The following is a 25,274-nucleotide window of genomic DNA, read 5'->3' on the forward strand; positions in this document are numbered from 1 at the left end:
TTTTTACCATTTACTGAAAGTGTATTTTGTGATAGTCTATTACCAACACAGCCACTATAGCTCTAAAATCAGTTTCACAGAAGCACTTTTTTTTTTTTTTTTTTTTTTTTTTTTTTTTTGTGTGGACTAGAAAGGCTCAGAAATCAGGAAGTTAGCAGGCCAATATCAAGTTGAAGGTTGGCAATTCATTTTGGGTAATATTAAATCATGACAAAGCTCAAACATAAAGATCAAAGTTCAATTATAGACTATAAAGTCGTTTTAAAAGAGAAGATTTATATATTATTTTTCTAGCATATTAGTGCAGATTCTGTAAATTCTGAGAATATTTCAGTCCCGAGGAACTGAGGACCCCTGCCCTAGCATATAAATTTGAACACAGTTATTCTCAAAATAACACTGTAAAATGGCAGACACGGAACATGCCTCTTATTTAGTATTTCTAACTCTGCATGCGAATGTGGATATATATGAACATAAGTGTGCATATAGACACATACACATTACACAAAAATACTGTGTTACACATCATCTCAAAAACGGCTCAGAATGTTTCTAGACCAAAGATATTTTGTGTAAGCACGAGTGAGGTGGAACAAGGAGGACTGATGATCTTCATTAGAGCTCTCACTGAAGCATGAAAAGCCCATTGCAATGAATGGAGCCAACGTGCTGTTCCCATTCTGGCTTCTTTTACGCAAAGGACTAGAAAGCAAATGGGACAGTGATGACAAAAATAACTTTTTGTCATGTAAAGTGTCAGCGCGCCTTCATTTTCAGATCAACACGCAACTCACATTTACACGTTGGTCTGCTACATTCCCTTGCCTGACTATCATCCTCCTACTTCTTATTCTTCTCTTTACTACATGGATATTTGCTACATTCTACAGAAACAAAGTTTTGTTAAGAGTTAAATGACAATCACATAATTTCTAGATTTTCTGATAACAGTGTTGGCAGAACAAAGTACCCCAGGAGATCAAACTGCTATTTAATTCTGAAGCCTGTATTCCCAAATTTGGTTAATGCGGAGAAACGTGTTGAGTCTTCTGGCCAAGAGTGTACACATCAGTGACTAACAGAGCACAGAACTGTGTTTAAGTGAACTTACCACCTTAAAATGTATTTACTCATGACTATAATTTACGTGTTAAATTTATTGGAGTTTTGGTTCCAATGTGACATACAATGTAAAAAATCAATATAGATTTGAGAGCTTTATAGTGCCCCTGGCAAATATGAATAGCACTTGATGAAAAGTGAAGGTTTTCACAGCACCTACAGTGCCACTGCATTGGAGTAATTAACACCACACGCTTCACAGATATTTATATCAATTCTTCACTAGCACACAGAACAGCTCTTTGTCAGAAATTCGGTACCAAGATGTCCTGCAAGGCTTTAGACACACTTTTATTACGAGCCCCTATTTTAAGGGATTTACAATTCTGACAGAAGTATTTCCCTATGGGATAAAAGTTAGTATGCATGTTCTCAGAGCTGGAGGAATTTTTTTCTTGTAAAAATTGGTTAACATTTTTTCCCTTAAGAAACGAGCAAATAAATAGTTTTGAGAGGTTTCTGCAACCATTTAAGTCACCTTTAGAAAAATAAATAGATGCATCTTACAATACAAAACTTGGCAAGCTTTTCACTTTTAATCTGGGTGGTTGCATTTTGTGATTTAAAAATATTCTAATGTGAGCCTAAAAATTAACATTTAAAAGTGGTCTCTCTATAAGCACTGCAACTGCATTTTTATAACATTTTAACAGATTAAGGGATAAACTCTGGTGAAGACAATGAAGGAACCTTATCAAATGAGCATTTCACATAGACTTACCGTAGATTGGAATTAAGCCGTGCTAACGAATCCTGCCTCATTTGCATGGCCAAAACCTAATCCTAATGCAACTTCATGGTAAATAACTAACATGTTTTCTTCGTGGTAACATTAGTTCAGTAGTAAAACTGTGCTGGGTACCGATTCCAAATGACTGGGACACAAATCATGCATCTTCGTTAGCCGTGGAAGACTACCCCAGGTAGAACCAAGCTATGTTTATGAATCAAGAGCTTAATACAACTCTAGCCAAGCCCAAATTCATCTGGCTTTCCTAGAGAGATACATTAGAGGGTGGATTTGAGTTATGCTAATGAATCTGGATTTGTTAGCAGGGATCACATCTGATCCCTATGTAACACCACAGGAGATTCATCAGCCACACTTTATTAAACTAAAAAAAACCCCAACCCTTAAATCCAGAAATTAAAAGACTATAAATTACTATTCTATTACTGTAATAAGTGAAACAAACGAATATGATACATTCAAATCCCACCCTCAACCCACAGAGTACTTCAAAGAGGCAAAACCCTCGAATGTATTGAAATCAGATACTATGAATGTGTAAGGATAGATCCTGACAGTTTGGGCTGTGAGTGTGCACACCTCACACACACATATACATGTTTATAAATGACATTTTTTTAAAAGTTCTATGACAGTTAGAAGCAAAAGCCCATCACTAAAGCACATAATGATTTCATATAATGAAGACTTCCATACAGTAAACAACGCTGCACTGAACTTTTCTGCATGTATCTAAAACATAAGAACTTAATTCATAAAATCTTCTCCTTCTCTTCAGACATGGGCCCAGCTGGTGCTTAACTCTTGTGGCTGCTTTAGCTTTTGCTGGCTGGGGTCAATCTCTTGGCTCAGGACAGACAACTTTAATACACACTGGCAACACCCCTTGCCATTTTTGACACACCACTGGAATACTCACACTCCAGAGATTGACAGGGGCTGCTGGCAAAATGCCTCTTTCTAGTCAATTTGCATGTGCAGTTGTGGGTTTCACACATAATAATTTGGGAGTGCGTAAATTTTTAAAGCATTATTCCAGACAATATTTGAAAACATGGCTTTGCTTGATTATTAGTGGTCAGAATGCTACTGCCTTCAAGTTAACTCCCAGCTTCTAGCAAAACGCTTACTCCTTGGATAGACTAACAAACATGTTTTATCAAAGAAACCATTTTTTAAGGATATGTGAAAGCGATGCTGACCGACAACAAAAAAACTGGAGGAAGGAAAAAAAAAAAATCACCGATTCAAAGCCTTTATTATTCACTGGCACGTATTTTAAATTGTTAAAAATATATTTTGTTAGCGAGTTAGAAAAATAATGAGAGAAGACAGCAGAAAATATTCCAGCCTATCCTAGAAAACAAATTAGTCAGCACAGCATCTGAAGTCCCTACTTCAGATTCTAAAATGTAAAACTATACCAACATGAGTTTCTTAAAAAGAAACGGAGTTGTGCAGCACGTTGATTTGCAATGTGCATGGTGGGTGCCTGTGTTAGATGGAGGGGCTTCTACCACCTGTACACCAAAACAGAAAAACTGAAGCAGTAGTCAGCACAGAGATAGATATAAGCTGATTTTTTTCTTTACAGTTCAGCAGTGTAAGTTCTGTGAGATACAGCCACAAAAACATACCTGGGAAGTAGCTGTCAAATGTACTTGTTCGTTTAACCGAGGATGAAAAATTCATTTGTGAATTTTTACGTGTTACCCGAAAAAAGTATATAAGACCAAACACACCTTTAATAAGTCCCTTTTCCTGCAATGTTTTCAAGGAGGGTCTTCGGGAGATGAACTTCTTTAATCTGCTTTTAACTCGGTTTCTGTCATTTGTGTCAGAAGCACTGTAGTTCAGTCTGAAAACTAAAAGAAATCAAAAGAAAAAGCTTCAGTGAAACAATATTTTTCAACTAATAGTAGTTTTCCCAAATATAAAGTGATATGCATAGCCACCCTAGTAAAATCCTGCGGTAGGTCAGCAGTGTAGCTGGTTGGATAGGACAAAACATCTGATTAATACTTTTGTGAATAAACATGATGAGTTCACTCTGCTGGTTATTCACAGAGTTGTATTATTTATTGCCCATAAGTATTTGGATGGCGACCAGTTTACTCATGAAATGCTCATGAATCCCACAAGTTTCACATGGATGATTTTTCAACTAAAACTCTGGACTTAAAGTGTGCTATGCACTATTAGCTATATACTACTTGTTATGAGAAAGGATGGATGGTTACACCACTAGCGAAGGACTGAATTCTCTTGCCAAGATGGATTAAGCGTTATATATATATTTAATGCAGTTATAGAAAACATGGCTATATGCCACGAAATCTGTGCAAGATGCATTAATTTATGGAAAGAAAAGTATTCCCGTCCTAATGATTATATTTTATTATATTTAGGCATTTACCAAACTGAAAAACATTTTGAGCTCAATTTATTCCTGCTCTGTGTCAAAAAGACATAGAACCCAGATGCAAAAAATCCCCTGGAGGAAGTTTCAAAGGCATAAATTTAACTTTTTCTCTGCTGAGGTGCTTACGGGGCACCATCCTAACTATCAAAATAAGCACTATTTGTAGGAAGGAGAAACTCAGCATGCTCCAGAAGCAGCAGCAATGCCATGGGAAGATCATCTCCAAAGGTTTCCCTGAACAAGAAGAGTTTTAAAGTTTTCTAACAAATCACCCGAGCCTCACCAGCCTTGAATAACCCTTGTCCTGCATCCTGGGCTCTCTCACCCTGCCCATTACTCCAAATGCTGAGAGGGGTAATGGGGCAGCCAGAGTTCTTCAGCCTTCCCTGGCAAGGATCTCCAGCTGAGAGAGGTGACTTCTGCTTTCAGAGGAAAGAATAGCTTTCTACCTTCCCTTGAAAATTAATCAATCAATCAATCAATCCACTAAAACACAGTATTCTCCATAAGTTGAACTCACAGGAGTTGGCCCACTGTCCCTTAAACAGAATTTCTAAACAGTGCCCCCAGTAATTTAACTCTGGTTACAGAGATGCTCCCTAATCTCCTCTATAATGCAGGATCCAAAGGAAGAGAGAGGAAAAAATAAAATTGTAATCAATATTATCAGACTATTTTGTAAGCAAAAAGTTTTGCATAAGTTATAAACAGAACCAGAATGCTTAAAGGTGTGCAATTATAAAACAATGGCAGGCAAAAATAACTGGTTAAGCAACAGTAACAACCCTGGAATATTGTGGTTTACATTACAAATCTGATTTTAACAGCCAAACTTATAAAATGGTTTATGCTTTGCTGTTGTCAAGGGAGAAAAACTTGCCAAATTGTTCATTTTAAGTAAATAGAACATAGCCAATTAAGGAAAGCAATATTTAAACACATGCTTATGGTGATCAGAGCATAGTTTGCTTCTGATTTCACTACTGATTTTAACAGAAGAGTGCTCCATTTTCCCACAGCACTAAAATGACCCCACACATACTTCCACAAACTAGTAATCACACAGGACAAATAAAAGGACACTTTACTGGAAAATACACAGCTTGGTACAATAATCCATCACTTATGAAAAATAGAATTCACATTTTTTAATGGTAGCATTCTTGGAGTGATGTATCATAGAATATAAAGATTAGCATTCAATTGATGGCTGGTGCTTTTTTAACATTATAGTGGAGGACTTTTTGTTCGAAATTGAGCAATCCTTGGCAGGGACAAGCTAAAATTCCAAGTCACTTGGCTGTGCTATAAAAAGAACAACAAATGGATGTTTCTAATTCTGCATCTTAATGGTACTTCGAAACAGTGAAGTGAATTGTATTTAGTTTGGGGACTCTTGTTGCTTAGGGTCATTCTGTACGTAGCAATTCATATTTAGGTTTGCTTTTTCCTGCTTACAGTGAAGCTTCCCCAGTTTAAATGATGCTGGAGTGAAAACGTCTCTTAAGTCACTTAAGATGCCTGCCACATTTCCCCTTCTGTGGGACTCTGAAGAGTTTTATGCTCACTTGAACTACACGCTTAGCTCTGAGCATACACCAGATTTGTGAAGATGTTCTAAGTGAGCTGAACGTGGTCATACTGTGGACAGTAGGATAGGGGACTGTCAGCAGGGTAAAGATCCCTCTGTTTAGAAAGATGCATTAACCCAGCTGGAAGTTTTACACCTGAAACAGTTATTATGGTGTTAAAACTACATCTAGAGGTAGGAATAATTATTGTCATGGATACTTTTGTATGTTCTATGTTGAGTTGTATTGCACAGAGTTAAAAACAGCAGCAAAGCTAATTTTGATTATTTTCTTATTCTATTAAATATGTGTGAGTCACCAGAGGGAAACTCCAAGTCTCCCAGAAATTCAAGGGTTTTGATAGCATGTTCCAAAACCAAGCTTAGCCAGAAATATTCTTGTTGAGATATCATTTAGAAATATTCTTTCTATTTCCAAACCATTCTTCTCGCGATATACCCATATTAAAATGACTTTGCTATTATATTTGGAAATACAAAGAGGACCAAATGTTGCTTCCAAGAGGAAAAAAAAAAAAAAAAAGAGTAGTTTTAAAACTCAAAACCCACAATAAATACTGTTTGGAGTTTTTAAATTTCAGGTTCTGGATTTGGCCAGAAGAATACTTCATGAAAGAGAGCTGCCAAACATCAAACATAAAAAAATGGAAAGCAGTTCCATATAGAAGTAAAATAGGACACTTAAGGACCTAAGAATAAAATAATAGGAAATAAAATCTACTGCTTGTTCTACTGTATGCTCCCTGGCATAAAATGTACAGGTGTGCCTTCGATTCATTGTACTGAATAAGCTCATATCCTGTTTCTGAAGGTACTCACAGTGACATATCCACAGAAATGTTTCAAAAACCAACACACAGGATAATTCCCCTCCCTTTGAACAGACTCTTCAATTAAGTATTTCTTATGTTGCACTAAGAGCTTCTGAGACAGATAAAAGAAACCCATGCCTGGTCTTGTCGGGCCAAGGCCTTTTAGAGTATATGCAGAGGGGAAGCCAACAGAATCCAATATTATGCTAAATTTCTTCTGCTAGTGCAAGTGGGTGCAAGGACACTTCAATCCAGCAGCAAAAATGTAACATGAATACTGACTGACTTTCACATTTGGCCAGAAATAAAGTTGGACCCTCAGATCTCAGAAAAACATTTCTGATTACTTTGGTCAACTTTATCAGGTCTCTATTTTTTCCGCAAGTGGGAAAGGTATGAAGAGATAAATGAAAAAAAAATGAACAATCTTTTCCTCAGACAAATTGCTCTAGAATTAAGATATATTAAACCACAACAGCTTATAACATCAGGGGAGTGTAATACATATTGGGTGCAAAAAGAAAATTGTATAAACGCGTCGTTAGGCACAAAAGAAAGAACACACTTTTGGCCCTTAATGTTGCATAACACTGAAATAACATCAGCTGAATTAGGAAGGATACCTATAGGTTAAATTTTCTAGAAAAAAGAAAAAATTGACCTGCATTTTTTTGGACCTCTATAAATCCTCTGAATACTTATTCACTGTCCCAACTTTAGCCTTAATATTCCTAATAATATATAAGTAACAGGAGTATCATGTAAAACCACAAAATAAAGATTGTACAAGAGTTTCTACACAAGAAGACAGGTGGAAGGAAAGAATTAATGCATTAACTCAATATCACACAGTTCTGCAGAAATAGCACCAGCAGAGTCAGTGGAAGTTTTGAGATGTACAGATGAAGAATTATTTGCTATAATTTAATGCACTAAACTGTATATATGATGTAATGAGACTAAACATATTAAATTTTAAGCAATATTAAGCAGTGGCTAACGTATTTGCAAGGTGAAGTTACAAAAGCCTTTCTCCAGGGTTTTAACATGGCCACAACTAAAAGAACCAGGCAAGGCTCTAACCTTTTCAGGGCAAGGATCAAAATTTTTATGTGATTGCTTTCTGTGAATTTAATCATGTACCTAGACAATATATTTCTAGCATCCTGTTTTTCCTCAGTGTGATGTTCTGGGCAGAGCCTGAGTGACTCAGAAAGTAAAAGGTTTTAGTATGTCCTAAACAGCTCCATATTTTACTGGCAAGATTTTGTAACTCCATATAACATGATCTCACACTCCTTCCAATGACTTTTATTTCACTCTTAATTTACAAAACATTTATACCTAATCCCAAGGGTTTACCTATGATTAATTCCTGCCAGGTACAGTATATCTGAACACTTCTAACATGTTGAAAGCATCGGTTTTTGAAGAACTATCCATTAATGACTTTCTGAACTGTGACAATGGATATTGACAGTGCTTGTCAGACTAAAGCACTATTGATTGTCTCACATCATGTGTATTGCAAAACCAATTTCTTCCAAGTACCTCTTCCTAACGGAAATACATTATTATGATGCCTATCTGTTTATTATAACACCCAAAATTATCATATGTAATTCATTTGGATGGAAAGGGCTCATACAAAACGAAGAGCAACTGTGGGAGTGAATAAGGCATTAAAATATTCAAATAGCTTTACGTTACTACCTTCTTTTCCATTACTCTTGTTCTGCAGGAAAAATAAAAAACTGCCCTGGACTGCAATTTTTTTTTTTTTTAATACTCTTGAGGACTTCAAAATTTTAGAAAGTTCTTAGAAATGGAGATGACTTGTAGTATAACGACAACACCCATAAACAGATTTAATAATACTAAAAGTGACAAGCTTGACCATTCCAAATAGAGAACACACTGATCAAAATCCTAACTGCAACTTCTTAAAATACATATGAACAGACTAATGGACATAACTGTGATCTGTGATGTCTAAACCTAATCATTTTCTTAAGTGCTTTACAGGCTCTTATCCAGAGTCCTCAATAGCATCTTGAAGGACTGAATCAAAGCTGAGATGGCAAAAGGGGAGGTAGAAGTAGGTCTCTATGACTTTGGATAATGGAAGTGCCAGTCTAACAGCAGAACTATCACATATGTGTGAAAATATTAATTTAAATTAATTAATTAGTTAATTTCAAGTAATAGAAATGTTTAATTGCTGGGTATCTCATCCTCCTGAAGAAATATATCTTAACATGCAGAGGCGTATGACTGTGCCTACATTTCAGGAGGCACTGTAATCTAAAAATATATAATGACTCATGACTTTAAGTTTTATTGGATTTAATTGGAACTCAGAATTCAACATATTTTCAGATTTTTTTGACCTGCAGCAGATATGAAACTACTTCCTTTAAGGGAGGAGCAACATGAATGATCTCCGGTATAATTCAGTGGTCAGTTTTTCAACCAGCACCAAAGTTTTCAGAGTGACAAAACCAAGTTCCTGCCTCCTTCCTTTTGTTTGTGATGTTCTGAGATGGAGTCAATAAAGTCTGCTCACTAAGGATATAGAATTCGCTTCATCTACTTTATTGATCTAAAGACTTTCGTCAGTCATCCTGTTTTATCCCTTAGTGAAATTCCTGGGCAGGTCTCATGAGTTATCCTCACACTATAATTACTATATCTTTTTTGTGGAAGAGTAAAATGAAAGGCAGATACATGATCTGTTTAAAGGGACTACACAAGCGATTGGTAGTGAAAATGCAAGAACTGGACATTACCCCTAATCCCTATGTTTACCATAAACTTTAAAATTACAGCTTTGATAACTATGGAGCGTAGACCCAAGAACTGCAGCATCAAGTGACAGAATGGGTATCACTGGCCAGGAGATGCCTGGTCTTAAAACAGGTATTTGCCACAGCAAGTATATCTGCATTTATAAATGTTTATGAAGCAAGCTCAGAAATAAACAATAGGAAAAAGAAAACAGTGATTATACGGCACAAATAACTTTTCTGTAATATGACAGCCTAACAACTTAAGTGCTCAGTAGTGTCATTACACTTGTGAAATTTGTGTGCATTAGCAGTAAAGATTCAGTAAAATGACTACATAATTCATATTTTGCATCGTACTCTTATGCATATAAACTTAAAAAATTTTGTCCCCCACTAATAATAAATGGAAATAAATATTACGTTAAATACCACTACACACTCACATTGTGAAACAAACTGGCACTCCACATACAGATTTTCTTACTGATATTTGTACCATAAATATTTAGAAAATTAAAGCAATATTTCTAACTATGTATTGGATTTATAAAGGAAGATCATACCAAACTAACCTGATATCTTTCCTGAATAAAATAAATGTTTGGGTTTTTTTAGAAAAGGAAAATGCGATAGGCCAAATCTACCCGGATTTCAGTTGTGTGTTTGCTATAATGTCAATTATTAGTTAAACTAGAGAAGATGTAGAGAATTAAAACAATAACTGTAAAGTGACTAAATAAGGTATTAAAATGAGTTTTGTTGAAAGGAGAACTACTGTACTGGAGGAAAGTTACCAGTGCAAGTCCTTAAATATTCTTGGAACTGATTTTTGTGTTTTCGTTAATGACTTCAACAGAAAAAAGTAGGAGCATTCAAAAAATACTTGTCAGTGACTCAAGGCTGGGAATCTGAGACAAGAATTAAGATATCAGACAAATTCTTAGCAACTTTGAGACTGGAAGCTGGAGAAACCAGATTAGACCTAATACTACCCGATGCATGGTCAGAGAAGGATTAATGCAAAATATTTCTCTGTGTGTGCAACGTTGACTACTCGTGCGTGAGCTGGGAATTCATGCCAGGAAAGGTGCAGGCAGGAGCTGTGAGAAGTACCAGGAGAACGGGATGCTGAGCTTTAGAAAGCAGATGGGGAGCTTGGCATGTTTGGCCAGCTAGAAAAAGGCTGAGAAAAGCGATGATTGTTCTCTACGAATTTGCTGGTGGGGTGGGAAAAGGAGCAGGAGATGAGCAGAGGACAGCAGGGAGGGAAAAGAGCTGTTTAAACCGAAGAACAATGTTGGCACAAGAATAAATGAGTATAAACTGGCCATAATACGAAGTTCTAAAACACCCTTTCAAAGAAGTCATGGTGGCAAATAAAACTAAAAGAATTTAAGATGAAGTTTAATAAATTTATGAAAGGGGACACAGAACACAGTACCTTGTGACAGGAGGGACTGGACTAGATCACCCAGGACATGCCAAGGCTTTCTTTCCACAATTTTTTTGGTATTGTCACAATATTAGAAATGCTATTATACACACTTAACTTGAATATAAAAACCACAATGCCAGAAATCAATGAGTTCATTTTATTCATACAGTATGACCAGTTTATGTTCATGTAATGTAAAACATGTGGGACTTGGATGAAATCTGCTGCAGTACACAAAGTCAGGCTGTTCAGGCTCTAGGAAGAGAGAGTACAGCGTGCTTGGGAAGGGGAAACTGGTCTTTCCGAGCTCGTGTCAGGGATTAAGACTCTTGACACAGACTCTTTGCAAAAAAGTAGCTGCAGTCCGTTACCCTCCTTGAACTGAGGAGGGCAGTTTTGTATGAGGACAGATCACCGAGGAATAGTCTGACCTCAAGTCTCCTTCAATAGCTGCTTTCTGTTAAATTTTTAGGTAAAGAGTGATCTAATTACAGATGAGTACAGGCAAGAGGCAGGACTGTGATGGAGATGCTTTTTGTATTTGTTGTATTTCTCTCCTTTAGAGAGGGTTACTAAAATTCCCAGGAAAATACTCAATAACTTGGATGGTCTAAGACACAGGAGTGGAACAGCAGACCTTGCCCTTTACTACCTGGGCAACTCAGTGCTGTCTTTTTCCAGTGTTTACAGCTCTACAGTCTCATCCCACTCATATAAAACACGATAGTTACTGAGGAAAAAAAATTACAATATTTGAATTCATGACTTCTGATATTGACATATATAATGTGAAAATATTATTTAAGCAGACTACCCACAAGAAAACAAACATAGAATTAAAGGTTGAGGAAGATGGAGCAAGGAGCTGAAGACTATTTCTAGATCAAGTTGAACAAATAATTTACAAGTAATACATTCAGGGTTTTTTGGAATACAGAATTCTGTTTGTTTTCTTCTCCTGTGGAATATATGTCAATAACTTTCAGGTCTTTATGCTTACCTCCTGACTGAGTTAGTCTAAATCTAAAAAAAAAATATATTTTCAAGCTTTTGCATATAATATGAATAGTCATTACTTACACCAAATTGCTCAGACAAAACGACAATACAGTTTCTTTTTCTATCAAGAGCACCAGATAGATTGTTGTGCCAAAAGAAAACCCTTCTGAGTGGCTGGGTATTGCTGGCCATGGGTGCACTTTTAACTTCAAAACCTGCATATAATTCTGCCTTATGCTTTGAAAAACAAGCTGTCTGTAGAGAACAAGGAAGACTTGATATTGCTGTATTTATATCACCATTGTTAGGTCTCATACAAATGATTAATATATTTAACTTTAGATGTGTGCTTGGATATCTTGTTGATTCTTTTATTCAGATCAGATCTTATGGGACCTTTCCAGAAAGAATATCATACCAAATAATTTTCTTATCATTGAGACTATTGTCAATTATATTTTGGACTTCTAAATTTAAGAAGTAAATTATTTTAAAATTTAATGTTATTTCCATGACAGTCAGCCTCCAATTATATTCACAACCTTCTATTTTTTGACCCGTGATGAACTTATAAAGGTTCTCATACAATAAAGGTTAGAATTAATTCATAGTGCATATGTTATGGAAACCAACAAGTTAAAATTATTTATTGCCAATGAGAAATGGTAGTGACATTCTTCTGTTTATTTGTTGCTTCAAACCACAAGTTCCAGTGTATTTTTCTCTTTTAATACAAGTTTAGTACTTTCTAGTGAATGTAGATGTCATAGTTTATGAAGGAGAAAGGCACACCCATTATCTTTAAAGCAATCAAAAAATGTCTCGCCAAAGACCTGAAATCCATTTGCTGTACTCTGTTTATATGTCAACTCTACTTTATCAAATTACCTCTACCTCAATTAAATCTTTAGAGTAAGTATAACTGAACAAAAGATCACCCATGACGGCATTTTTAAAAAGAGTAAGTGGATTTAAGATTCCTTTTTACTTCTTACATTTAGTGAAAATTTTGGTAAGAATCTCCAACATCTATACTCACATAAATATAAGCCTGAAACAAAGTGATCTTTACTGCCATAAAACTTCATGTTTCTGTAGAAATGATTTCTATTTGTTAAAACGCAATTGATTTTCAAACTTTTCAGCAGTTACAGCTCTTTGCTCACAAGATAGTGTCAGAGTTGCACTGCGAGGACACTGTGAAGACTTCCACTAAAAGTGCTTTAGGATCTGCATTAAATCAACATTAAAACATGAAGCAGAGCAAACGGAGACTATAGCTATTGTGTGAGCCTACCCTATGGCGGTTGCTAGTGGGAGAAGGTGCCTTGTGAGATATGCAATGGGTCAGTCTTTCTTGGGCCGAGAAAGGGTAATTACAGCAGGAAAAGGAAAGCCCACAATAAAGCTGCTGGTATATTTAACCATGTACTATGTTAGAAGAGTTTATGTTGTAAATTTGACTGCTTACCTGAAAGCTCTGATCCCAGCGTGTTAAAGGTGTGAGCTTTTTTAGTACTGACTTTATCAGAAGTTGTCTTCTAATAAAGATCAAGTCATACAGTTCAGTTGTGTAACAGCAGACAGAAACAATACGATGCCTTCTCTCTTCCTCATGCTACCGCGTGCTTCTTCAGCCGAGGCGCAAGGTGGCCTGGGGACCCGCTGCCACCTCCCCATAGCACCCACCCGCTCCCCTGAGAATCTGGGGGGCGCTCCTTCTCACCACACAGGCAGCACAAAGGCAAGATCTGGGTCGAAAGAGGACACGCTGATGTGACCAGCTAAAAGTAGGAGTAACTGGGACCCCAGACAGGAGCATGTCCTACACTACCAGTGCAATGCTCTTGCTGCGGCAGTAGCTGGGACCCCAAGTCCACCTGGCCCTTGCACAGGGGCTCAGACGGGGAGACACTGCAGGGCGTGTGGTGACATTTAGTACTTCATCCAGTCTCCAGAACAGCTGCACTGGAACAAGCTGCCTGAGCAGGCAAACAATTACTATATATCACAAATTTTCCTGAAATAAAATCAGGTCAGCCATCACAGCAACTTTGAGACACTTCAATCAGCTACATGTGGGGTTTGCACGGGTGCACTGACTTTATGTTTGACCAGCCTCAGTTAAAACTCAGACAAAATGTTAAAAAGATACAATAGAAGACTGTTTTAGCTTTAAAATTAATGTTCCAGCTGACAAACGGCACAGGGGCTTAACCTACTTTAGAACATATTTAATAGCATAATTTAGTCTCTAAAAAGAAAAGCAAAATAACTAATGATGGACAAATTTAGAGGTCAAATCTAGTTCAGATAAACATTCAAAAGTTCAGATGTTTAACCAAACCTTATCTTGTCCATGAAAGGCCTCAACTGAAGAGCTCTATCAAATATAAGCAAAGCACAGAAGATTGTGAAAACTTCTCCTTACAGATGGAAAACTATTATCAGGAACCAGCACCTTATTGCAGCTCTCACGTGTTAAGCAGTTAAACATCAAAGAAAAGCAAAATATTTTCAGAAAACTGCTTTGTGGAAGTAGTAATATTTGGATGAAATCCAATACAGAGAAAAGAAAATAATATTAAGGGGAAAGATAATATAAATGCAATTTAGACTATCAACCAATAAAACTTAATCTATCTATGCTTGATAGTTGAAACCTTCCAAGCTTAGAGAGAATAAGGAAACTGGAGATCAGAGGACTCTGTCTTTTGAAGTCTTGCTGTCCAGATCCTGGGGACCATTATCTAGCTGAGTATTTTAAAGATATTATGAATATTCTGTCACAGAAATTAGATAATAATTTTCATTAGAAAGCTTTATTATTATGCATGACCTGTAACTTGAGCAGGGGCAGCTACAGATCAATTTCAAGTAAACAATTGTTTGGAATAGGTGAATTCTGCTAACTTAGACTTCTGGACTAAAACCTACCAAATAAAAGATCTGTTTTCAAATAACATTTTCATTGTGGATTATTAATAAGGGAAAGTATAACTGTAATGGATCCTCTCCATCCTTGCATTTACCAATTACAGATGATTTTTTTAAGAAGTGTACCAATTACAAACGATTTTTAAAAAAGAGATGAGACCACTGCTGTGTCTTTCCTGGCACTGTTTCTCATTCAGCAGGTAACATCTTCTGCAGTACCCCAGAGGAAAGAAAAAATCAGACAAACGGTGCAGCAAACCAATGGTGCTTCAGGATCCTTTCATTTTCTTTGCCTTTCCCCACGTCACCACCTTGACTCCTCCCTGCTTAAGCCTGTCCCTCACCTTTTCTTCTGTCTCCATCCCTCAAGACACCTGGGCAATTAACAGAAAAGTTTTCTCATAATTGGACCCCAAATTCAAACTATCAGATGTCCCAAATCTGAAACCTAGCAGAAGATTTTTTAAGCAAGATTTAAACTTTCACTTCAGAAAGGACTAGTTTGTAACTTACATTAAGAGCAAAGTTGCAACGAGAAATCAAGTATCCTACTGTTCGTTATTGTGCCTTAATATCAGTACCCTCGATCCATCATACTCTTTGATTTTGAGATAACATTACATAACAATTCAGGTACTACAGTGTTTTTGTTATTTCTCCATTAATTTTTAATGCTATCTTTTTATTTTCATTCAAACACATCAACTGAAATACCTTCATAAGAAGAAAGGAAGGTAGGAACATTATAGCACCCTAAAATAATTATCTTTAATATTACATAGACAAGAAAGATACTATACATGTGTTTTCACACAAAAAATTCTACTTTTTTTTTTTTTTTTTTCAGGAACAGAGCTTCTCAACTTCCTGGGAACCATAGCAATGAGACAAAGATTTTGATTTAAGTGAATGCATCTGCAGCTTGGAGAGAAGATGGTCAGAGTGATCTTGAGATCATCACCTCCACTACTTAACTTTTAGTCAACTTTCTGCTTCTTCCAGTTATCTCTTCTAAAGAGAAAACCTGGATGCTGTTCAGGATACACTTTACTCCAAGACTCCTCCCCAAAGGTCTTATGGACAAGACAGCACAAAGATACTTTCCTCTTTTACTCTGCCCTTTAACTTTTATCCCAGAAAGCATTTTACTTTCAAGCATAATACATGTCTACATATCAGGGACATTCACCACCATGCTTTAGAAACACCAGGCTGGTGGGACGCATATAACCACCAGTTTATATCGGACACACACATTAACTACACCAGCTATATCCACGTGACCAGAGAAGATCTGAGGAAAAAATTTATCTGAACTGGACATGGTCAATCTGTCCTAGAAAGAGCAAGTACAGAGTGATGTGGATGCAACCCACACGTCCCTGCACCTTGAATGAAATCTTTTATTATAAATACCCACCAAGCTAAAGGTTAACTTGCTCTGATCTATATTTTTGCACCTCAAAGCCTCCTAAATGTCAAATGACCCAATCTGCCTCTGATTCTTCTCCTTTTCTAACCTGCCTACATCTGGCCACCTTCCCCTAGGCTCTGAGTCCTTGGGCTGGAGTATAACCTTCTTCAGCAAAAGTGATTATAAAACATACCATCACTAAGTGATTGCAACATGTATGAACTATAAAGATTTGCATGCAGAGACATACCCTCATGAGCAGGGCTTCAGACCTGCATGCTTTTTAAATTATTTCTGTGTTCTGGACAAGGTGTCTTAGTGAATTTCACAATAATTTCATGATAAACCTTTTCCTCTCCAAGGTTTTGGTTTTGGTTTGGTTTGGGGTTTTTTTGTTTGTTTGTTTGGGGTTTTTTTTAATGTATTAACAGTGTTTGGTTTTTTTTTTTTTTTAATGTATTAACAGTGGAGTATCTTAAATTGTTTCAATTTAATTTATTTTAAATGTGCTGTTTGAAAAGAGTTGCTCTGTTTTATAAGAATGCTACTTTTTTTGGTATAATTTGAACACCTTAAAAATTAATTGCAAAAACTCTTATCACATGTAGGAACACATTTTATATGCTATAAAAAGGCTTAAGGAAGGCTTATTTTTGTTTTTTTACAGAGAATGTCCTTTTACAAACATTAAAGGACAGCAGGATCTACATGTTCTGGTTGTTTACTTTTTATCTCTAAAAAAGTGGCCATGAAATAGATAAATACAATCCCTAGACTGTATCAAGTAATCTGTTTCCATACTGAAGAGTGAATTCCAAGGAAGACGTTGCCTTGAGTACCCATGTGCAAGAAATACGGACTGAAACTGGAACAGATCCAGAACAGGACTATTTGAGATTATCAGGAAAAAAAAAAGTAGTAGCCTATCATACGAAAGACTACAAATCATGACTGGTTTAGTCTGCCCGACCAAACAGGAGATGAAATAAGACTGCTGTCTGTAACTCTATTTGGGGTGGTACACCTGAGACAGAAAAGCACTGCTGAAAATAAAGAGCTAGCTAAATGCTGACACAAGAACACATTCTTACCACGAGTCCATTTAGGCTGAAAATTAGAGTGCTTTCAGCTTGAAAAACTGAAGTTTTGGAACATTCTTCCAGCCTGAGCTGAGGGGCTAAAACATTACTACTGAATTTCATTAATTATGAAAGGAATCAAATGAGGTAGTTGTTTTCAAGAACTGGGGAATTGATTCAATGCTACAAAAAGTCTGTCTGAGGCAGATAATGCTATGTTACACTTTTCAATAACAGTAATGCAAGTTAATTCCTCTTGGGTGATTCCTGGGCACCGTTAAGACAATGGCCAATGGAATTAATTAAATGGAGCCAAATATCCTTGGTGGTGAGGGGAGCTGCTCGTATGTCATAACGTTCTCTTCAGCATCAATATTTAAAGCCATCTACTTGGAACCTTTTACTTAATTGAGAAACAATGCAGCATTTAACCCTTTGGTAGTATTCCACCCTTTGGCTTTCAGAGGAACGATCTGTTTATCTGGCACATCAGCAGGCGGCCGGTGGAACAAATTGGAGATCCTACAAAGCACATTCCTTTTTGAAGCGTTAATAACTCCTGACCAGGAGACAGTACCATGCTTTCATCCATTAAGTTGGTCTATACGTATCTGGGATTTGAGGTCATAATTTAAGTTAAATACATCTTCTAACCTGGAAGGTGCAGACATTTAAATGATTTCACCGTGGGGAAAAAGGTGAGTCTAGGCAGTAGGTATTCCTATCTAGAGCCTCATTTACAGTCTCTCTAATTGAGCTTAATTTAGACTTTTATAACCTAAAAACCTCCCTATTTCTGTCACATTCCTCCCAAAGTACCAGGAGGACTGCATGTGGATTAGTTATGAATAGTAGTGAAACCTCAGAATACAGTGTAGTGTGAGAATAATTTTTTCTGGCTAGCAATTGGGGTAGTCATTTCAATAATTACCAGGAGAGGCTTCAGAATCAGGCTGACAGGAGTGACAGAAAGCTGGTCTGGCTCTTCCTTCCCAAAGAACAAAGCTCAGCAAGTCCTTCTCGCTTGTTCTAATTCTGACCTCTCTCCAAAGACAGTAGTCTAAAATATTTCTCGTTGCAGTGAAAATAACTGCATCTATTTAGGTGTTATCAGTTGTCAGCCTATAGTCTTTCCTTGTGGAGGCAAAATATGGAGAGGTACAAAACTGGAGATGTACTGATGACACGAGGGACGGAGGGCCAAGCAGATCTAACTGCATTGTCTATTGCTTTAAACTATACAAATCATGACATTTTGCACAATATACAACGAACTTTTGCTTAGTTTTACATTCAAATGTAAGCCAAGATGTACTTAGTAAGGAATTAAGAGACTGCACCAAACCAGTTCAGAGCATGTTGGATATTTGGGCTTAAAAGTGATGAAGTCAGGAAAAATATATCATAGGAGTTGGCCTCACTTTTAATAGGTGGAAGGAGCACAACTGCTTGACTTCAATAATACCTAAAATGCTCATGATTATTTTGTGATTGTTCTTCCTGAAGCAAGTGTGCATTTGAAACCACCACTACAATTTTTTCCAAAACGTAGTTTTCTTAAACACTGTGTCAGTAGGTGTAGTTCAGTAGGAAAAAAACTTAAAGTAATCATGACTGTCCAGTCTCTACTTGCCTTCATATCAAATTTATCTTGAGTGCGCATGTAGGAGTTTATTTTGTTAAGAAAAATATATGGTGTCTCTCTCTTCTTTGGAACAAAGAAGAAATATGGATTTGTAACCCCTTTTTTTTTCTTTAAACTTAAGTCCTTCAATGGCGTTTTGAACAAACCTAAAGAGATTTTAAGACAGACATTTTGTATTATAACATTCCCATGGGTCGTATGTATGATCGTCTTTACTAAAGCTCCTTTCAGTCCCAGTTGAATAAATATGCATTTTATTTCACTAATCTTGAAACAACAGGAATAAAGTTTACCCAGGTCTTTTATACCTCAGAGAACAAAACAAATACTACAAATCTTTAGAGAGAAAGGATATACAAAAGGGCTTGAGGTGAATGTTTCAAAGCAAATACTCTTTAAACGATGTGCAAATTATTTCAGCACTTGAACATGATTTATGAAAGGGGATTAGTCCACTGAAACAAGAACCCAGTTTAAACTGTTGGGTTTCAAAGTCAAAGATGAGAAGCGTTTGCTGGAAAAGGCAGAAGAAACCGGATAGTGATCTATAGTGAGGATTTCTGATTGATTTTCTTTAACTAACTCAATCTTACATTAGCTATCACTGTCATTCATACTTAACTGTGGTGGGCAGTATAAAATACCTTCTTTTATGATATAATTCTCCATAAAAATGAAGTATGCAATAGTGATAATTAAGTAATAATGAGGTAATTAATAACTCAGTGACTAGCTCTCTATTTACTAGCATGCCCTGTAAATGAGCACAAGGAATATGAAACAATTAAAGATTATCCAAGCTCAAACAGATAACTTTTCCAGACAGTTGTGTGTCAGTGAGCAGACCAATGAGTCACAGGTCACATCTATAATAATACATTATATTATATTGTAATATTCCCACATACTCTTCACATAATGGGTAAGAGCTACTCTTAAGTACTATAAAAATGATCACTTTTATGTAATTGTAAAGATTAATAAGTGAGCTAACTTCTCATGGTTCTATAATGACCCTGCTGTTCTAGTAGGTAAAGGAAAATTTAATGATCCTGCTCAGATATGATTAATATCTAACTTTTTCCTGACTAAAAATCTGGACTTGGTTCAATAAAAATGAATTAAGTGAACATGCACTGATTTCCCTGCCAAATGTTTATATGGAAGTTGGTTATGCCCAATTTAAAAATATGCTTTTTCAACCCAAATAGTAAACTCTGGAAGGATTTTGGAAAGTGAAGTGGAAATAAAACAAAGAATTAACGAAACATTATATTATAATTGATGGAAACAGGATATTCAAATTCAGGAAAAAATCCTTTTTTTTTTTCTTGAGAACTAGTCACAGCCAGTTGTGATTCTGGGTGCAACATAATCTCTTATTATCAGTGGAAGTGACACGATTTCTTTCTGAATTTGGCATGCTTTGTTCCCAAAATGCCAGTATTACTACTTCCTTGTTGCTAAATCAATATTTTCCTAAACTTTAAGAAAAGAGCATACCTATAGTAAATGTTACAGAGAAACATGAGAATCAAAATACATGAAAAAAAAGGGTTTAGTCCCTATAGTCTAAATGAATGCTGCCACCCTCCAGAAACAGCATCTTGAATTTTCTTTTTGAGGGCTTTTATCATTATCTGAAGCTGACTGCATTCCTGTTGATGCAATAAAACTAAATGCCACAATCATACAGGCTGCAGAGTGACAAAATTAACATTGCAGTAGGAAACTGCATATTTACATATAGTTTTCATTTGCCTTTCTGTTTTAATTGTTGTCATTGGTAATGCTGCACTAAGATACATTACTGTTTTGTACATCTTGGTTTTATTAAAAGTAGTAAAACTGACCTATACATAACGCTAACATTGTAATGTAATAATACTCCCTAAATAGCATCCATTTGGCTTTGAACTTCACATCTAAGTAAAATAAATGGGCTGGGAAGGGGAAAGAATTCAGACCTCATCAGAGCTAACAAAGAAACGGAGTGATTTCCCACTTCTGCTGCTCTAATTAGCCCCCTTATCACAGAGGTGACCCCATGTGGGTGAAGGACTCTGTTAGCTACCGCAGCATCTGGCCCTCAACAAGTTTGGGTGAGCCAGTAAAATCTCTCACTGCATCCCAAAAATATGGTCTCTCAACGTACCAGCCTCTTCACACGTTAGAAAGGAAGAGAGCAAAATCACACAGGTTCCTCTCTCAGCGCTGTCTGCAATTCGGTGGCCTTATTCTAAGACTTCTAAACAATGCTTTCAACAAAATAAGTTCCTGGACTTTTTTCCTCCCGTCCTTATAGAGCTGAAGCCACGCAAACATGTGTGTTTGTACCCTGGGAACCATCCCTTCAATAAACAATAGCCTCAGTAAGGCAGTGTTTGCCACAGAAATATCCAGTCCTGTGCAGGGACAAACTAAACCCTCGGGCAAACCCTCGAAAGAAGCTGTAGCCAGGGAAGGACAAAGCACCACAACAGAGCCAGAAAGGGTTAAAGCATCACCGAATTCCCCATTTTTTCCATCACATCCACTAAGAGTCCAAAATGGGTTTCTGCTGCTGGTTTGTTTTTTCTTCCCCCCCCCCCCCCCCGCCACATTGTGCAGTCTTAATTATCTAACAAGCTGCATTCAGAGATGATTCTGGATGTTTTAGTAACTACTTAAGAATATTTACATGCCACACTTTGATTTTCAAAATTCATCCTTCTGAAGTAAGGAAAACTGAGTGAAATAAGAAAAGCAACTTTGGGCAATTTTAAAGCACGCACAGAGTCCTTGGTTAAATATTAGGGATGGTGTGCCTGACTTAAAACTCTATCTTTTAAGAATCCAAAGCAGGTTTCAGAGCCCAGATGACTTTGTAGCAAATACCTCTGAAGGAAAAATCTGTCTTATGATCCAGAGGTTATTATAGTTTTCTTGATTTAAAAAGATGTTAGGAAGCATATTCCCAGCCACCGCCCTGTGGGTATTCCCTGGGGAAACGTGAGGGCTGTGGCCTCCCAAGAGTGATGCTTTGCCCTTTGGGACTAAAAAGACCCGTTGCTCCCTGTTGAAAGTGCAGGAGGAATTTAGGTAAGGAAAATATCATTATTTGAGTTGGCCGGTGGCCAGGGTGCTGGGGCTAAGACCCCGATCCTAACGAAGAGCAGAAAGGAATCCCAAGCCTGCTGTTTAATATGCATGACATGTCGGCTTTGCTGTCAACTTTTCCTTCCACCCCCTGCTTTTGTCCGCTTTTTCCACCTGTTGCAACTTGTCCCTATTCAGGCTGAGAGCTGGAATTGTCTTACTTCGGTGTCGCATTGTGTCTGGCACAATGAAGCCAGGATCCCCGACTACTCTTATTGAGACACTGTGATCATGAATATCAATAATACTGTTCAGCCCATCGAGGCTTTCCTTTTCATATATAAATATATATATTTAATTTTTTTTAAAGAATTTTGATCCTCTAGTTGTGGGACCTCAAGCTAGAATTCAAATATGGAGGAGATTTTCCAGGATCTGTCACAGGACTGCATGACTAACCGCTGGGTTTTAAGTAAAGTGTTCTTGAAGATAAGAAAAATATGCAAGTAGAAACAATAAATATAATGCAATTCAATCTTATCAATTCAGGCAGTTCCAGCTTTTATGTGGCAAACAAGGAGATCAAATTGCATTTATCTAATATCACAGATTTTTTAAATGTCTAAAATATTTAATTATTTTGCTTTGGCAACCTAAAGCTGAGGAACAAATTACTGTTCCCACTACATAAGGAAATAACTGACAACAATTAGTATTTATTCTTGTTGCTTTTGTAATAAAAATAGAATTCCATCACTTTCAAGGAAACCTAAAATATTAATAAGAATGTGATGAACTGAGTAAATGTGACGCCATAAGGAAATGATGGAGAACAGGTTGGAAATATAGTGCTTGGGGAATGGATTGCATTATCAAGCTTGTGATTGTGCATTTTGACAAGAGCGGCCCTCAGATTGATACGGTAGCCAAAGGGCACTCTTCCTACTGCGAAGCCGTTTGTTTCCATCCGGAGAAGGGGGAGTAGAAGGGGAATTGATCCCCTCCAACAATCGATAGCAACTCCAGCCCAGGCTCTTCCACAAGAGGTCACTCCTGAGTGACAGCATTCCCAGATGATGGCCAAAATGCAAACCACAGAGCGACCACGGAGAGAAAAAACAACACTGAGCTTCGCGGAGAGCGTGGAGTTGGTTTCATTGTCCACCATGTGATTCTCCTGACAGCCCCTGCAGTCCATGCACACAGTAAGGTGTTGGTTTTTGGAGAGCTGAACAATTTCTGGGAACGGTGCAATGCATAGATCCTTTCCTTACCCCCCATGCCCCGTGATAGCATCTCTACTTTCAGTCTAAACCAGGTGCCTGGTTTCACGTGGTATAAAATTAACGTGGCAGACCACCTACCAGCAGACCCAATTATAATTGGTACTAATTAGGAAGGTTTTTTTGGCAACCTTAGGAGAAAAAAACCCAAAAACCTACAGTCTGAATGATAACTAAATTACTTGGAAATTATGAAGTCTGCCACTAATTTAAAAAATTATCGGTTTAGAACAACACTTATTTGCATAAAAAGGAGCAGTGCTGCAAGGCAGTTTCCTTGCACCAAATGTATACTTCTTCTAATGGGGGAGGTTGCTAGGGTGAAAAACATATTCTTTCTGACGCAGCATTAGCCGGAAAAATTAAACCAGTGAAAGAGTTGGCATCGTAAAATAAAGAGTAATCTCTTTCCATGTATTTGAGAGCAGGATCACAGTTTTACATATTTTGGTAATGTTCCCCAAGGCCATCCTTGGTTTCTTCTTAGCTCAAGAAAACTTCAATTACAACATGAGTTGAATCCAGACTGGATGAGAAGCCACTGAAAAGCTGCGTGACCAAGAAGACGGACACTCTGTGAACTTTGGAAATTGAGCCTGGCGGTTTGAGCCCAATTTTCAATGAAATCAGTGTCTACAGCTCAAAAAGCATAACTGAGAATTACCATTTGTCCTTGTAGTGTAAGCAGAAGCTATTAGGATTAAACATGAAAACCAAATTCCTTGCCACTAAGTCTCTAGGGGCAGTCTCCCCAGTTTTAAATTAGAGAGTAAATTACTGGAATACTTCGGTTAGGATATACCTGTCCTTTGTATAGTTGTGCTGCTAAAAAACCCCAATGACACAGCAGCACCATCTAAAACTGGACCTTTTTTGCAGCCCTTAAAATGTAGGGAAGGTAAATACAAATGAGTCTGAACTGTCTGAATATTTCATTAAAGATTATGGAGGGGTGGGGGTGGTGGCCTGCTAACATACCAGTTGCTCATTTCCACGTTTAACCGGAGAAGTTTTAAGCCGCTTTTTTAAAAATCCCCTTTGTTTGGATTTGACATTGGCAGTAGTCAATTATATAAGAGCACTGTAAAATTATAAAATTGTTAAACTTTTTAAGAACTTTATAAACACACTTGCAGATATTGCACATATCTTCTCTGTGCTCTGCAGTCAAACTGGACAATGAAACGACCACCTGTTAACTGCTAACAATGTGTCATTACCAGTTCTCATGCCTTTTTAAAGCAATTTTGGCTCTAGCTGCCGATAATTCTGGCTACGATACTTGTGTGAACATTAAGGGCACAGAAAGCCAAAGGCAGAAAACTGACAATACAGTTTGTGCTTAGACTACTAATAAGTAAGTGAATAATATGATTTTTCTAATTCCACATAATTGCTTGATCTCAAGGGGCCAAAAAAAGTTCTGAATACATATTTTAGAAGCAATCTAATCTACAGTAGTTAAACGCAAGCTTCAATTCGGTGAGATTTCACAGCGGATATTTTCACATTTTTCAATAGTTTAAATAGCATTTAACAAAACGGAGGTTATTCAGGATTCTCTAAGGTCTGAAAAGAAATGTAGGCTAAGTCTCTGTCACGGCTCATATTCACTTTTTCTGTTTTGTCTGACAAATTATCATTTAAAGATATGTGAGAAGTCTAAATAAATAAATAAAAATTCCCCGAGTGCTGAGACAGTTTGTGGGTATTTTACTATTAGCTACAAGAAGAGCAGAATTAGACCCTCAAAACTTACCATGCTCTCAGCATTATTTTTCTTCCTCTGAGAAATGCTACACACAATACAAAGATATTGGGACAATTTTTCACAAGCTACATTCAGGCTACTTTATAACAGAAAGAAAAACCTTAAAAAAACACCCCAAATCTCCAAGATAATAGGAAAACAAC

At 36.9% G+C, this 25,274-nt stretch overlaps 1 protein-coding gene across 1 annotated transcript in view; it reads right to left on the reverse strand.

Annotated features, from left to right (window-relative positions):
- The window catches only part of ARHGAP15 (Rho GTPase activating protein 15), a 312,620-nt gene that overhangs the window by 137,229 nt on the left and 150,117 nt on the right, over nucleotides 1-25,274 (reverse strand). Inside the window, exon 8 of the mRNA XM_074910919.1 lies at nucleotides 3,619-3,741. Within this exon, the coding sequence (XP_074767020.1) occupies nucleotides 3,619-3,741 (123 nt within the window). The remainder of the gene's footprint in view (nucleotides 1-3,618; nucleotides 3,742-25,274) is intronic.

This window comes from Athene noctua, chromosome 7 (genome assembly GCF_965140245.1).
Source record: "Athene noctua chromosome 7, bAthNoc1.hap1.1, whole genome shotgun sequence".
NCBI classification, from domain to species: Eukaryota; Metazoa; Chordata; class Aves; order Strigiformes; family Strigidae; genus Athene; species Athene noctua.